The sequence below is a fragment of the Microcaecilia unicolor genome, chromosome 1, assembly GCF_901765095.1.
Source record: "Microcaecilia unicolor chromosome 1, aMicUni1.1, whole genome shotgun sequence".
In the NCBI taxonomy this organism is placed as follows: Eukaryota; Metazoa; Chordata; class Amphibia; order Gymnophiona; family Siphonopidae; genus Microcaecilia; species Microcaecilia unicolor.
In genome coordinates, this window is record NC_044031.1 from 98,103,440 (window position 1) to 98,120,246 (window position 16,807).

Here is a 16,807-nt window from a genome sequence, read left to right on the forward strand (position 1 = left end):
TGGGGGGGGGGGGGGGGGGGTCAGTTTTTTGTCCAGAGGATAGCTAAGACTGTACTCGGTGTGAAATGGATTTGAGCCCAGGGCACCTCTTGTCTGCTACTTCAGTTGTCTAGATGCCTTTAAAGAGCTGGCATTGCCTATCCATATCATCTTCCAGGATGTATGGAAAAGGAACTAGGAAACCCTACACACTATACTTCCTATTGATTAGAAGGTTGACAAGGGCTTGGTGGAAAAATTAGTTGTCCTACCAAAATGTATGTTGTTCGAACCTTTGCCTTGGTATCCACTGTACATAAATTCTGAGATTCTAGACATCATAGTGCTTTGTCATATAGCTACTTTCCACACCTGCAGGATAACAATACTTGCATGCAGTCCTAGAATGGTGCCCAGGAACTCTTCCAAAGAGAGGGAAGTGAGTCTAGAAAGCATCTATCCTGCACAACCTGCAATGTTTTTGAAGTAGTCTTGAGAGTTTTTATCATGGAAATTGACATCTGCAGACTCCTATGGCTATGGGCCTCAGGCTTTTGTGATGACATGCAGAAAATGCTCAGATGTGCTCTGTGCTTGTGGAATTGCTTTTGAGAGATGGCAAAAATAGTATTGGACCTCACGAAAGACCTCTACTAGTACTACTGCTACTACTAAACAGCACTGCAGATTATACGAAGCACTGTACAGATACAGATAAGAGATTCCCTGCTCTGTGTTGCTTACAGTTAAGATAACTAGGCATAGGGGAGCATTGGGAGTAACCTAGTGGTTAGAGCAGCAAGTTAAGAAGAAGGGAAGCAGGGCTCAAATCCCTTTTCTCTCACTGATGCCCCTTGTGACCTTGGGGAAGTCACTTTATTCTTCGTGTCCTGTAGAGTTTAAGATTTTAAGCCCACTTAGAGAAATAAGTTTCCTTGAGCTTGGATTTGTAAAAAGCAAGTAACTTTAAATCTAAAATCCAATGCAAGGTTTTGCCTGTGTTTTTCCCTAGGCACAAGTCCTTAAAGAGGAAATGTCCCTTCATTTTCAGTATATGTATGCTTGTTGGTTCTTAAGTTATTGTGGACCTGGTAATCTGCTGATTATTCTAGGCCTAGTAGTGATAGTAGAGGATAGTTTGAAGTGTATCATAGTGGTTCTTTAAGGCCTTGGGACTTTGAGAGGTTGAAATGTACTATATAGGGTGGAGTAGGTGGTTATTTTATTTTTATTTTTTATATAATTGACCATTTTTAATACAATGTACATCACTTTGGATTATTAGAGAAAGTGATTAGGTGGAAAGTGGTCTTTATTTGTTAGGGTGGACTCAAGTTTATAGAAGGTTGACTTGAATACTGTAGAATTCACTAAAGAATTCTACAGTAGTGGCATTTAATTTTCGAAAGGGTAACTATGATAAAATGAGGAAAATGGTTAAAATAAAGACTGAAAGGCTCAGCTGCAAAGGTTAGGACTTTAAATCAGTCAAGGATGTTGTTTAAAAATACCATTTTGGAAGTCCAGACCAGATATATTCCACATACTAATAAAGTTGGGAAGAAGAGTAAACGACAGCCAGTATGATTAAAGGGGGAGACATGAAAGAGGTTATTAGAGACAAAAGAACATTTTTCAGAATATGGGAAAAGATCTCTGAATGAAGAAAACAAGAAGCAACATAAGCATTGATAAGGAAGGCCAAAAGAGAATATGAAGGGAAACTTAAGGGGCACTCAGGGAGGACAGGGCCATAGTGGAGAGGCTGACTGAATTCTTTGCCTCAGTCTTTACTGAAGAAGATGTAAGAGATCTACCTGTACCAGAGATGATTTTCAAGAGTTACGATGCAAAGGAACTGAAATAAATCTTGGTGAACCTAGAAGATATACTGAGCCAAATCAACAAATTAAAGATTAGTAAATCACCTGGACCAGAAGGTATACACCCTAGGGTACTGAAATATTTCTAATATGAAATTGCAGATCTTCTGTTAGTGATCTGTAACCTGTTAAAATCATCCGTCGTACCTGAAGATTGGAGTGTGGCCTATCCCATGACTCTCCAATTTTTTCTGGAGTCTTTCATGAGGTACTTTGTCAAACATATTTTGAAAATCTAGATACACAATATCGATCAGCTCACCTTTATCCACATGTTTGTTCATCAACCCCTTCAAAGAAATTTAATAGATTGGTGAGGCAAAATTTCCCTTCACTAAATCCATGCTTGCTTTGTCTCATTAATCTATGCTTTTCAGTATACTCAGTAATTTTGTTCTTTATAATCTCTACCATTTTGCTCAGCACTGATGTCAGGCTCACCAGTCTAATTTCACGGATTTCCTCTAGAAACGTTTTTAAAAATCGGCATTACATTGGCCACCCTTCAATTTTCCAGATTCATGCTCAGTTTTAAAGATAAAGTACATATTGCTAACAGTAGTTCCACAAATTCATTTCTCAATTCTATCAGTACTTGGGGATGAATACCATCCGGTCCAGGAGATTTACTACTCTTCAGTTTGTCAAATTGCGCCATTACATCCTCTGAATCATCAGCTTTGAAATACTATTTCTGGCACTGGTGTATCTCCCAAATCTTCCTCAGTGAAGACCGAAGCAAAGAATTCATTTAATCTCTCCGCTATGGCTTTGTCTTCCGTGATTGCCTCTTTTACCCCTCGGTCATCTAGCGGTCCAACCGATTCTTTTGCCTGCTTCTTGCTTTTAATATACCTAAAAAAAACAATTTTTACTATTTGTTTTTGCCTGCAACACAATCTTTTTTCCAAAGTCCCTCTTTGCCATTACTGTCACACCGACAGACCCTCGCCACATACTGAACAAGGGATGAGAAATTAGAAATAAAAATATTTGGACAAAAAATCAGAAATGCATTTCCTTTTCTACGGAACCCAATACAAAGACAATTGCTATGCACATTTCCGAAAACTAACATATTCTATTTAAAATATTCAAAATAAAATGCTTTTTTTCTACCTTTATCTGGACATTTTATTTTTTCCATCATGTTGGTTCCAGTTTTCCTTTTCTGCTTTCCTGGCTGTTGTCTCCTAATTCTTTTTCAAGCGGCTGCTGTCCATTTGTCTTTTCTTCTCTCCTGTCTGTTCCCTCACCACACCTGCCTCTGACACATTGATCATTCCTTTTTAGCTCTTTCCTCTCTTTTTTTTCTTTTCTGCCTGTCAATTCAAATTTCACCCCCTTTCTCACCCTTTTCCTCCTTTTAACTTTTCAGCTACCTATCAAATTTCCATCTTCTGTCTCCTGCTAGCTGTCCCCACCTTGCTCCTTCCTCTGTCCTCCATTCACATTAACATATTTCTACCCTCTATAAACACTGGCCTCATTCATTTCCTTGCCACACTCTCCTCCCCCTCCTGGCCTCTCCCACATGGTTCCACCATTCCCATCGTCTTCCGCCCTCCACCCTTCTAGCCCAGCATCTGTTCTCTCTTACTCCCCTCTCCATCCTTATAGCCTCATCTCCCTGTTCCTTCTCTCTTTCCTTCTGCCCTCTCCCCCATGGTCCAGCATTTCTTCCTCTCTTCCCTCAATTCCGTTGTCTGGCATCTCTCTATCACTTCCTTCTGCTCCTGGATCCAACATCTCCCTCTTTCTCCCCTCTCCACCTCCCTTGTATCTTTCCCTCCCTCTCTCCTGTTGTCCACCATCTCTCTCTCCCTCCCTTGTGCTCCAGATTCAACATTTCTCCCTTCCTCCCCTCCATTATCATGCCTAACATTTCTCCCTCTCTCCCCAGGCACCATCTCTCCCTCTCCTCCACCCCTATGTCCAACATTTCTCCCTCTCTCGCCCCTCTTCCCTCTCCATGCAGTACCTCTCTCACCCTTTGCTGCATCTCTCCCTTCCTCCCCTCCACCCCTTATCCAACAATTCTCCCTCTCACCACCCCCCACCATTGCCCACCATCTCTCTCTCTCCCATTGCGCCCTGGGTCCAGCATCTCTCCCTTCCTTCCCACCATCATGCTCTGTATTTCTCCCTCTCTCCCCTATGCACCATCTTTCCCTCCCCTCCAACCCTATGTCCAACATTTCTCCCTCTCTTGCCCCTCTCTCCTCTCCGTGCAGTATCTCTCACTCCCTTTCTCCTTTTCTCCCTTCTTTCTGTCCTCCCCTCCACCCCATATCCAACAATTCTCCTTCTCATCCTCCATCCCCCTATGCAGCATCTGTCCTTCGTTTCTTCCCATACCCAACCCACCCCACAACTCTCCCTCTGACCCTCTCATTTCAGTGGGTCCCAGGTAGCAGCAGTGATTCCCATACCCTGCCTGCCACTAACCTGGAAGCCTGTCCTCTCTTGTGTTCCACCACCCAGTCAGAGAAACAGGAAATTGCGACAGAGGACGGTGGGACCAGGTTAGTGGCAGTCAGTGTGTGGAAGTCGCTGCTTCTACCCAGGACCCATTGAATAGAGTGACGCAGAACCGCGAGAGCCCACCCTGTTCCCTCCAAGTCATGCTGTAAAGGTGCACCCACTGCTGGGTTGGCCTGAGCCCAAACTGGGTGGGCCCAGGGGCCCGTGGCTACAACCCTGGCCTAGGGAACTGTTTAGTACTGTTAATTTTTTGGTGAATGGTGTGAATGAGGATGTTGATGCTAGACTGTCTCCTGATGATTATGGTAAATGGTGGTGTGAGAAAGTTAGTTCAACTGGCTCTTAGTCTGACGATAGTAAGATAGACTTTGAGCATCTGGGAGGTGTGGCCTCTGATATTTTATGGAGTATTTTTGCAGTAGTGAATGAGGAGGTTGTTGCTTTGGTAACTAAGAAAATGACTCCAACCAGAGTGTATGGTTATCCATGCTCTTCAGTGCTGTTTTGTTCTCTTGTTGATGTGGTGGAGCATCCTTTGGTTATCATTGTTAATAAATCTCTTCAGGAAGGTGTGCTCCCTGATTCTTTGAAGCTGGCAAAAGTGAGGCCATTACTTAAGAAATTGACCTTAGAGCCAGCTTTGCCTAGAAACTATAGACCTATTTCTGTGTTACCATTTGTGGCAAAATTAATTGAGAAAGTTGTGCTTGACCAACTTTCAGAGTTGTTGAGACTAGCCATCTTTTAGATGATTTCCAGTATGGTTTTAGGAAGCACCAAAGAGTGGAATTACTTTTAATCTCAGTAGTTAATGCGCTGAGATTGGTATGGATCAGAATGTTGTCTATTGCTTGGTGATGCCAGATGTGACATCTGCCTTTGATATGGTAGACCATGGGTTGCTGCTTAGAATGCTTTGATTTAGGTATTCGGGGGCATGTACTGTGATGGTTCCAATCCTATCTGCTGGGGCCCTCTTTTCAAGTGCACATTCATGGAGCTGTTTCTGAACAATTTGCAATCTATCAGGGGTCCCTAAAGGGTCAGCTCTTTCGGCTCTTTCTTTTAAATTTGAATTTAAGATCATTAGGTGCTGTGTTTAGGGAATTAAATGTCTCATCGCATGTATGCAGATGACATTCATTTCTTTTTTCCCTTGAGACGGGTGAGTTGGACCACAGTTTAAAATTGGCGCATTGTTTGGATAAAGTTAATGGATGGACGGCTGAGTGTACAGCTCTCATTGAATTTGCCCTCAATGTTGACATATTAGGGAATCATATGATCAATATCCATTCCAAAATACTGTATATCACTTTTCACTCATAATTATTATTATTTCAGACCTCAGAGGTATTTTCCATGTCAAACTTTCACTTTGATGTTATTGAGCATCTAGTGATTAAGCTTATGCTCGTCTCGTCATTGGTCAATATATTTTTTGTGTATTTTTAATTAAATATTTTTATTATTTTTTATCTAAAACTTTTTCAATCGTCATAAAATTGATAAAGTAAATTTAGTTGTACTTGTTTTTTCAGTTGATACAAAGCTAAGTACAACTAAATTTACTTTTATCAATTTTATGACGATTGAAGAAGTTTTAGATAAAAAATAATAAAAATATTTAAATAAATTAAAAATACACAAAAAAATATATTGACCAATGACGAGAGGAGCATAAGCTTAATCACTAGATGCTCAATAACATCAAAGTGAAAGTTTGACATGGAAAATACCTCTGAGGTCTGAAATAATAATAATAATTATGAGTGAAAAGTGATATACAGTATTTTGGATTGGATATTGATCATATGATTGTTATACTGCTGAATATGTAAGTATCAATAGAGGGCATATTTGGACATATTAGAGAATTACATTTGCAATAAAAACAAGTTAACACAATCTTGGATTCATGCTTGATGCACACCTTTCCATGCAAAATCAGATTGATTGTGTGATCTCTACATCCTTATTTCAGATTTGTGTTTTGGGTAGAGTGAAGAAATTGGTGCCTGCTGCTGACGTCTGGATGGTTGTGCAGAGCCTGGTTGTCTAAGCTTGATTTTAGTAACTCTTTATATTTAGGGATGTCATCGGCCTGTGCCCAGGCTCTGCAGATTGCACAGAATGCTGCTGGCCTGCTCATATTACGCCTGTATTAAAAAGTTTAAATTGGTTGCCTGTCACGTACAGGGTGCATATGATGTACCTACTTCACTACGATATTGAAATTGTACATGCCAAGACGTACATTGCGTTCTGAATCTGCAAAGTATTTGTGTGGTCCTTCAGCTGCAATGTGCCACTACGTTTAGACTTGGAACCGTGCATTTTCTGTGGCTGCCCCTGTTTTTGAAATGAGCTTCCCAGTTAATTTGCGGTGTTGTGGGAATTTATAACAGTTTGTAAAATTATGCAGACTAATTTTTATGTATTGCTTTACTGGGTTGTATTTACCTCTCTAGATAGTTAGGGGTTTTGGGGCATATTATTACTGTTTTTTGTAGATTAATTCTGTTTGTGTATCTGTAACCCGTTTTAAAATTTAAAATAAATTGCCTTTTCTAAAAATCTCTGGAATATTGTCTGCTTGGCTCCACACACTGTTAGGCATACTTTTTTTAGAGACTACCTGTAATTGATAAACCACTAAATTAGCTGACATTCATATTAGAATGGGGTCTTGTTCTATCAATATTTTCTTAGAATACATTCTAATATTAGTTTATCAAACAGCAATCTTAATAACTTCTTATGCTTTTGACACAGCAGAATAAAATGCATAGTTACTGTTTCTCCGTTTTTATTATTCCCGACTGCATTACTGCATTTGTATGTAATTTTCAGTCTGTTTGTACAGTGTGTTATTTTTGATTCTTTACACAAAAGTTCACGCTTTTCCAAAGATATATACTATACTGAATTTTAACAGTCTATAGCAGTTTTGCCGGTATCCCTTTTAAGAACCATGATAGTACTCTAATAGCATTTTATCAAATTTAAATTGATACTCTACTGTTCTTCTTTTAACCATTAAATCTTTATATTTTCACAGTGGATGAAACATATAGATGATCAAGGTAGACAATATTACTACAGTGCAGATGGATCACGATCAGAATGGGAATTGCCAAAGGTGAGAGATAAAAGAACTTGTAGTTAAAACACTGAAAATGACGATCTCGAGACAGTTTTGTGATCAGATATGCAGAGAGTAGGGAAGCTTGGTTTAGTGCTTCATCTGTAAAATGACGCTCACAGTATATTAGTCCCTAGCATTCTCATCAGGGGATGAAGCCCAGGTGCGGACGCTACAAGCATTTTTTTAGCTTTAAGAATCCTTTGGCAGCATCCCACCATGCATGCTTGAGTGCCTTTCCACCCAGCTGAGCATGCAGGACCAGTTTTTCTGTGGAGCAGAGAGGTTGCGTGTCTGTGAGCTGTCCTCATGTCTTTGCCTTTTATTTTTTTTTCCCCTTATGAGTAAGTACCATTTTTTCCCCTCATTTTCCCCTTTTTAGTTTTCTGTTCCCTGTCTTGGTTAGCATTTCTCAGAATTTTGTAGCAATTTTAAGTTTCCTTTTGTTTTCACGGCTCTGAGGCTTGCTAAAGCCTGAGCACCAGCTGGGTGTTTTTCATGAGGCAGATTTTTCCCTCACCATTGAGCTGATTGATTTTGCACAAAAAATGTGCCAAGTATAACAGGGTCATTTCTAGTACTACTACTACTACTACTACTACTACTACTACTACAAATCATTTCTATAGCGCTACCAGTCGTACGCAGTGCTTCACAAAGTAAGGACCTCTACAATTAGTGTTTGGGATGTTTAGGCCCTGATCATGATGCCTCTGACTATTCTCTCTCTTTAAAAAGGGCACAGAAGACTAGGCAGGCCCAGTGAGAGAAACTTTTTGGGCCCTCCAAGTTTGGGTCCATCGACTTTAGCTTTGGAGGCATCGGTCCCCATGGCTGCTGGAGCTGTATCAGACATTGGGAGTGCATCGGCATCAAGGAGGTCTCCACCTGGCTCAAGATCTGGCGCTGGTAGTAGTCCAAGGTACTGGTCTGCATCGGACTCGACACAGAGGATAGGTATGAATTTGACATCATCCTCATCAGCACCGAGGGACAGCAATTCTATGCATTGGGCGAAGTCCAAGAAGTATTGACATTGATCCTTGAGGCACGGAACTGGGAGATTTGGGGCATCAGCATTGCTGGCACCTGAGAAGTAATGGGAGGAGTGCTCCCCCTCTGTGATTGTGGTGCTTACGCACCAGTCTCACCGTGGCCAAGACCCTGCTTCTGATTCAACACTGTCGCATTCTCGGTCTGCCTTGAGGAGCGGATCTGAGCCATGCTCCCAGGAGTAGCTGCCTCTTTGTAGTGTGTATTGCTGAGACATTGAGGGCACTTATGCCAGATAAAGAACCACTCCAGCCCATTCTGGAAGCTCATGCCCAGCCTGTCAGGTAGTTGTTAGTTCCAAAATCTCACTGGGCATTGGTGTCGGCACCCAGCGATACAGTGACTCTCTTACATTAGGGGAGGAAGCTGCCCTGGAGTGCTGAATCTCATCATCAAGGCCTGGACCTACTTCCAGTAGACTGAGACAGGCTCGGATGTTTTATTTTGCTGAGTCTGATATAGACAGCTTCTCTAGGCTTCTGAGGAGGAACCTGAGAACTTCTTGGAGGAGAGATCTTTGGGCATACCCTCAGATCCATCCCCTCCACAGAAAAGAAGAGTCTCCTCCAGAGAAGCTCTCCTATTTTGGCTTTCTCAGAGAAATGGCAGCTGCCATTCCATTTTAGTTGGATGTGGAGTATGAGCTCAGGACTGAGTTGCTGTCCTGGACTATGATTCTCCTTTGTGGAATGCACAGGTGAGAAACTGAGAGACCCCTCTTTGTGCAGGTAGAGTCTAAGAAGGTAGAGTCCAGAAATCTCTCAGATTCGAGAAGGCTCAGTTGCCCTACCATTCCATGATAGTCAAATCTGCTCTCAAAAGTGCCAAGAGTTTCCCAGACTTGTGCCTTGGTTACCCCTGGTAGAGAGGCTAGGACTCTGGACTCCTTTGGGAGGAAAGGTTTTCGGGCCTCAATGCTTATTTCTATCAACTTTACATGGGCCTGTACTTGTAATTCCTTGAAATCCAGTGTTCTCGCCTTTGCAGACACACTCCCATCAAGGAAGGGATTCTATTCCAAGTATTTCCTTGTGCCCAAGAAAATGGAGGGATTTCATCCTATCCTAAACCCTAAGGGCTTTGAACACATTTTTGGTCAAAGAAAATTTCAGGATGAATTCCCTAGGCACCTTTCTCCCCATGATTTAGAAAAACGATTGACTATGCTGTTTGGACTTAAGGGATGCTTACCCCTATATCCAGATACTTCCAAGCAACAGAAGGTATCTCAGATTTTGAGTAAGGAGGTACCAAGTCCAGTATCACATCCTGCTGTTTGGCCTCGTGTCTGCCCCAAAGCCTGGCTCTTCTCCCAAGCTTTGAATACATAGGGTGACTGAATATACACTCATTCTGCACCTGGACTAGCTTTCTACACACACTGTAACTTAGATCGGTTCCTTTTCTCTTGCTTAACTATTCAACAAACTTGCCTTGAGTTTAACCATTAAATTATCCCAACTGTCTCTGTACCATGCATCTTGTTCACATCATATATCTGCTCTTGGTCCCTCAGCTATATGGTAAGCCATATTGTAGAAAATCTTTAGCATCATATCTGTTAGTTGAATGTTTTAATGCATACTTTTGAGGTGTATCATTAGTATTATGCTAACATTGTATTATATCTCTGATATTTGAATTCCAGTGCTGTTAAATGTGTATATTTTTGATACTGTTTCATGGTGGTTCTGTTATTAGGTTTCAATTTACTGTTTTCAGGTTTACCTCATTTATTGTATTTGTTTATTCTTGGTTATTTTACTATTATGCTGTTAAAATTACAAGTTTGTTAAACTGTATTGGGTAAATCTCTTCATAAAGGCAGTTAATAAATCCCAGTAAATAAATAAATAATGGTAGAGAAAAGCTGGTTGAGAGGTAGGAGGGGGAATAGGGCTCAAATAATACCCCAAATTTGGAACTGTCTTGTTTGTAAGCACAGCATTGATTTGTATGCTTAATAAAAGTGTAGCTTAAAATTATATGAACTAGACAAAGAATTCATGCCATTGCACACATGACTAAATAAGTTAGTAATGTGGTATAAGATAAGTAAGGAAGCTTTAAAAAAAAACAAACAAACACACCTTTTCTCCGTAATAGTGAACTGAACAAGGAAACTACAAAAGACCTATCTCTCATAGACAGAGTGTGATTGATAGCATATATAAAATTGCTCTGCATGCACACTTGTAGAGAATACAAGGTAACATATGGAGAGTGGAGTGAAGATCAAAATGTGGAGCTGTAATGTGTATAATGAAAAACTCAGCTGGAAGCACTGGTACATGCCTCCTTGGAATCTATCAAACTGACAGGACTTTCATCAAAAGCAGTCAGGTATAGAAGTTATAAACTCACATGTGAACTGGACCTGCTTCTTAAATACTGTAACACTGGCCAACCAAAAATTTCAGAGATTAAGATAATTTCATAAGCATAATGATTTTTTTGGTCAAAATTTATTTTTAAAGTTTAGATAAGTGAAGATTAGCCTTCAGTTCAATATTGAAAGCAAGTGATGAACAGAATGGTCTCCTTTGAACATCATCCTTTAAAGAAGTAATAAATATGAATAATTGTTACATTAAAAAGTGCCTCCAAAACAGTGATTTTTGCTAACATGTTTTGCTAAAATAACTTAGGGCCTCTTTTACTAAACTGTGCTAGGGATTCCCGCTGCAGCGAATGCATAACAGCCATTCAGTGGGCTGCGTCGCATTTGTCTTGCAGGAATCTCTAGCATGCTTTAGTAAAAGAGGCCCTAAGTAATTTGAATTGAAATTGGAGGAGTGACAGTGTGTGTGTGAATTTTGTTGAAAATGAAGGATTGAGCTAGCCAGTGTAATTTAACTGGATAAGGAACTTTGAATATTGACCCCATAGTCTTTGGTTGCTCTTGTGTGTGTGTCAGCTTTTCCACATTGTAGCCCAGGCCCCTCCTATCTAAACTCTTAAAGCTCCATTGTTTACCAGAAGTCTCCTTAGATTTCCAATATTCAAAGAGAATCAAGTATGAAGTGTAAAAAAAAAAAAAAAAAAAAGCTCATTGAATAATAGTGTAGATAGTGATTGTAAGTAGAAAAAAAAGATATTTTCAGGAATCACAGAGCATTAACTTGCATGAAACTAGAGTGTCTTATTTTTATATAAGGTCTTTTAGGGAGAGTCACGTGATGCTTGGCTGAAGGAAGGACGCCGCATCCCACAGCTCCGAGGCCCCGTTTTAACATCTGGCCCGCAGCGCAGATAGCAGCTAGCGAGAAAGCCCACAAAAGCAGTAATCGTTAGCGGAAGATCCCCAGCGAGAGTGGCTGGCTCGGGAACTGGGTAAAATTTGGATATGACCACAAAATCAAGCCGCAAAGAGGGAGCGCAGAGCCGCGTGGGCAAAGGCAAGATGGCGGAGGCCGGCCCCGCGGGAGAATCGGTGAGTACGGCTTGGGCTGCTGAAGTAGCGGCGGAGGTCTCCGCTCTCCTGGAAGCATCGGTGGACAGAAAACTACAAAAAATTTCAGATCAAATCGAGCAGCTTGGTGGTAAATTTGAAGGACTGCACGCAGATTTGGCGGTATTTCAACAGCGGCTATCGGAAGTGGAAGATCAATGCCTGCAACATGAAAACCGCCAAAAAGCCATGCAGGGAAAATTGGAAGAGCTGACCGCAAAAGTTGAAGACCTAGAGAACAGGTCGCGAAGAAACAACCTCCGTCTCGTTGGTCTTCCAGAAGCGGTTCGCGAGGTGGACCTGAGGGACTTCTTAGAGTCTTGGATCCCTAAAGCTTTAAACCTTAAACGGCTAGAAAATGGCCTACAAATTGAGAGGGCCCACAGACTGGGGCGAACAAGGCAGGAGACTGAAAATCCAAGAGTGGTAATATGCAAAACACTGAATTACAAGCACAAGCAGGAAATCTTACGAGAATGGCGCTTGAAGGGTAAGGTGCAGTATGAGTCACACACGATTTTATGCTTTCAAGACTTTTCGGCTGCAGTAGCAGCCCAGCGCAGGCAGTTCACGGAGATCTGCAAGCTGTTGTACGACAGGAAAGTGCGTTTCGCCCTGATGTTCCCTGCTAAATTACGAATCCTGCATGAAGGCAGACAGCATTATTTCACATCGCATGAGGAGGCCCAACAATTTGTAAACCGTATGGGCAGGAGCGCGGAGGCGGGACAGAAGGGAGCAAGGGCAAGCAGTTCGCAGCAAACCTGAGAAGGACAGCGGCAGGAGGAATAGAGAAGGAGACCAGAAAAGGTGGATGCCAGATGTAGAAGTGGATATGGACATAAAAGACTAAATTAAAGTCCACTAAGGAGAGGTATCCAGTTTCACCACAGGGTGGGTTATAGGTCTGAGAGGGGTCTGGTGATCAAGTTGGGGGTTTTGCTCAAAAGGGGGTAAAATGTTAGTTTGTAAATTTAGTTCACTGATGTTAATGTTAAGTGACGATTTATTCATTGATGTGTGGGTTTACTAGGTATAAGACATAGGTGGGCGCTGGTCGGGCAGGGGCGGAGCGGAGGCGTGACTGGTTCTCTTGCGAGAACGACTTGTAGAAAATGGGGGGGGGGTCGGGGGAGGGGGATGGGGGGCGTCCCTTTTGGTTTATATTTTTGGTGTTTTTGTTTTTATTACTATTGTTTTCTTCATCTTTTCTTTTTTGTTATTGCCTGGTTCAGCATTGGAAGATCGGGTTGTTGGGGGGTGTATTCCAGAGTAAGAGGGGGGGTCCATTCAGGGGCTGGGGAGTGGACCTCACATTTAGGAACACATTTATCGGGGAGTATCATTGCAAAATTGAAGAGTAAGGTGCTCTCAAGTTAATTTCTTGGAATGTTGGGGGTATCTCCTCGCCCATAAAGCGCACTAAAGTACTGTAGGCCCTGCGGAGGCATAAGGTGGATGTGGCATTCCTGCAGGAAACGCATTTAACGACGGCTGAACATAATAAATTTAAGAAAGGCTGGATAGAAGTAGCAGAGGGGTCACCGGCGGTGGGGAAAAAAGGGGGGGTGTTGATGCTGTTCCGCAAGGGCCTACAGGTTGGAATAAAGACAGTTAAAAGAAGTATAGAGGGCAGGATCATATTGGTGGAGGTGGAGAGGGGTAGAAATACCTACATTTTCTGTAACATATATGCGCCTAATGTATATGACCCCAAGTTCATTGCCTCGCTGATTGAACTGCTGAGCCCCTACCAAGGGGGTAACATCATACTAGGAGGGGATTTCAATATGGTATATGATCCCAGTATTGATAAAAGCAGCCCTTCTGGACAGAGCAGAGGTCAATCCCGGGGGGGGGGGGGGGGGGGGGGGGGGCTGGCCTTCCTTAGTGATACTTTAAATTTGATTGATGTGTGGAGGGTGCTTCACCCAACACAAAGGGATTATACGCATGTATCAAGGGCACATCTCTCACAGTCTCGCATAGATTATTTTCTAATATCACAGGAACTGTTTCCTATGGTTCCCGCGGCGCAAATAGATGTATGCGAAATCTCAGATCACTCCATAATCTGGGTGCAGATTAAACTGTAGGGGGAGGGGAGGGGAGGGGGCGGTTGGAGATTCCCGGTGGATCTCTACCATGATCCGAACTTTAAGGCATACATGGGTGAAAAATGGCAGGACTTTGCAACTAACAATAGCGTTCATATAGAACAAGCAAGTCTATACTGGGAAACAGCAAAAGTAGTAATGAGGGGGGAGGTCATTGCATATAGAGCCCGAGCACGTGAGATCAGGGATAAGGAAATTCTCCGCCTTGAAAAAGAAGTCTATAAACAGAGGAGGCGGTTTGGGAAGGTAATTTTGGCGGAAAACAAAAAGCAATTGTTAACAACCCAGAGACAATTAAATGAGCTTCTTCATCAGAGGGCACAGAAATCACACATGTTTTATAAACACCAACTCTTTATGTATGGGAATAAAGCAGGAGCCTTGATGGGGAGGTTAATCCAGGGAACTAGAAGCCCGGTGAAGATCTTACAAATTAGGGACCGAGGGGGCAGGCTCCTCTGGAAACGCCACATATGTTGGCGCGCTTTCGGGACTATTTTGAAGACCTGTATAAGGATCCGGTGGAGGTTATGGAGGATAGTGAGGTCTATCTGAGGAATCAGGTCCTGCCAAGGGTAACGGAGGCGCAGAGGGAAGCACTTAACAGCCCTATAGAGGAGGGGGAGTTACTGGTGGCAATGCAGCAGAGTCATCTACATAAAGCTCCAGGGCCAGATAGGTTCAGTATGGCTTTTTATAAACTGCTACAGGAGCAAGTTATACCTCCATTGCTGAGGCTATATAATAATATGGCTACAACAGGATAAATGCCAGATGCGTTGAACTTGGCGAAGGTGATAGTGCTATTAAAACCTGGTAAAGAGGAGTTAAGTGTTGAGTCTTATAGGCCCATTTCTTTACTCAATTGTGATATAAAGCTATATGCGAAGATCCTGGCAAATCGATTAGCAAGGGTGCTCCCCACGTTGATAGCAACTCTGCAGGTGGGATTTGTGAAAGGAAGATCAGTAACAAAAAACATTAGAGCACTCCTAGCATCGTTAGAGACTGTAGAGATGAGAGCTGAGCCTTCACTGCTAGTCAGCTTCGATGCCGAGAAGGCATTTGATAGAGTAGTCTGGAGTTTTATGTTTGCTGTGATGAAGCAGATGGGGATAGAGGGGTTTTTTTAGGAGAGCGGTGGGGGCGTTATACAGGAACCCGCAGGCCTTTATGTGGATAAATGGGGAACGGTCGGGCTTGTTTCCCATACGCCGTGGCACGCGGCAGGGGTGCCCTCTGTCTCCCCTGTTGTTCGTACTGGCTTTAGACCCACTGATTAGGGAAATTGAGATGCATCCAGAAATTTGGGGCGTAACATGGGGGTCTTTCTCATTCAGGGTCTCCGCTTTCGCGGACAACATCTTAGTACATATTACTCAACCTAAACAATCTTTAGATGCGCTGCTGGAGCTGTTCCAGGAATATGGAGACTTCGCAGGGCTAAAAATCAATTACTCTAAATCCCAGGCTTTAACGGGAAATCCACGGGTGAGGGGCTTATGGGGGCATGCATTCCCTCTGAAGTGGGCTTCAGAATCTCTTAAGTATTTAGGGGTGCGGATTCCCATGCGTACCACAGCAGTTTACCAGTTAAATATCACTAGAAGATTAGAGGCACAGAGAGAGCAATTAAAAACATGGAAGGTCTTGCCACTTAACTTGCATGGGAGGATACATCTGTATAGGATGGTGGAGTTCCCACGGTGGCTTTACCTGTTGCAGACCCTCCCACTGCGATTAAGGAGTAAAGATTTAAATCTGATAAATAGGGGGATAAGGAAATTTATATGGAGTGCTTCAAAGCCTAAGCTGCCGTTAAAGTTGTTGATGGGTCCCTGGAGGGAGGGGGGGATGGGACTTCCAGATATACGTCGCTATAACCAAGCTTGCTTACTAAGGCACTTAGGTGACTGGTTCATGGACAGGCAGGACTTCACGTACCGAAGGTTAGAGCAGGAGTATTTTAAACCATACCATTTGTATTACCTGCTACAGTGTCCAAAGAAAATGTTACCGAGCCCGATGGGGAGCAGTTTACTGTTGAGTCCATTGAGAGAGGCGTGGCAAGACTTAGTTCAAAGTTGGGGTCTAGCAGTGGATATCTCTGACCTGTTGCCCATTCAGGGCAATCTGAGTTTCAAACCAGGGATGGAAAATATAGTGCTCTGTAGGTGGGCTGCAATGAGAATCACAAGACTAGAACATGTTTTGGGATCTAGAGGCCAGATGCTGGAGTTGGGGGCTTTGGGGGTAGGAATAGAGAATAGTTCCATGTTTGCGCACTGTCAACTCGCACACTATGTGAGGTCACTGGAGCCTGGGAAGTTGGGGGGTGGACATGGACGGCGTCTTAGAGCCTTTTTTCGGTCAGTACCTGGGGAGCACCTCTCAGTTTCGGGCCTACAGAGAGCTTTGGGGGAACAAAGTGGTGGGAGGGAAACAGGGAACATACTGAAACGCTGGGCCCCAAGATTTGCAACGACCCAATTTGAGCCTCGATTTTCAGAAATTAACTGCACGAATACCCACACTGTCAGGTAATGCGACATTGCGAGAATGTCAATTTAGAATCTTATACAGAGCATACATGACTAAGTGTCAGGTATTCCGATTTGGGGGTGTCCAAGATCCGACTTGTGCGAAATGTGGACTGGGAGAGAGAGTACATGGTTTCACTCGCTCTGGGAGTGCC

The 16,807-nt window shown here is 42.8% G+C and overlaps 1 protein-coding gene across 1 annotated transcript in view; it reads left to right on the forward strand.

The window, feature by feature from the left end:
• Window positions 1-16,807, forward strand: part of ARHGAP12 (Rho GTPase activating protein 12) — a 222,388-nt gene that overhangs the window by 111,562 nt on the left and 94,019 nt on the right. The window contains 1 exon segment of the mRNA XM_030199157.1: window positions 7,408-7,488. Coding sequence (XP_030055017.1) covers window positions 7,408-7,488 — 81 coding nt within the window.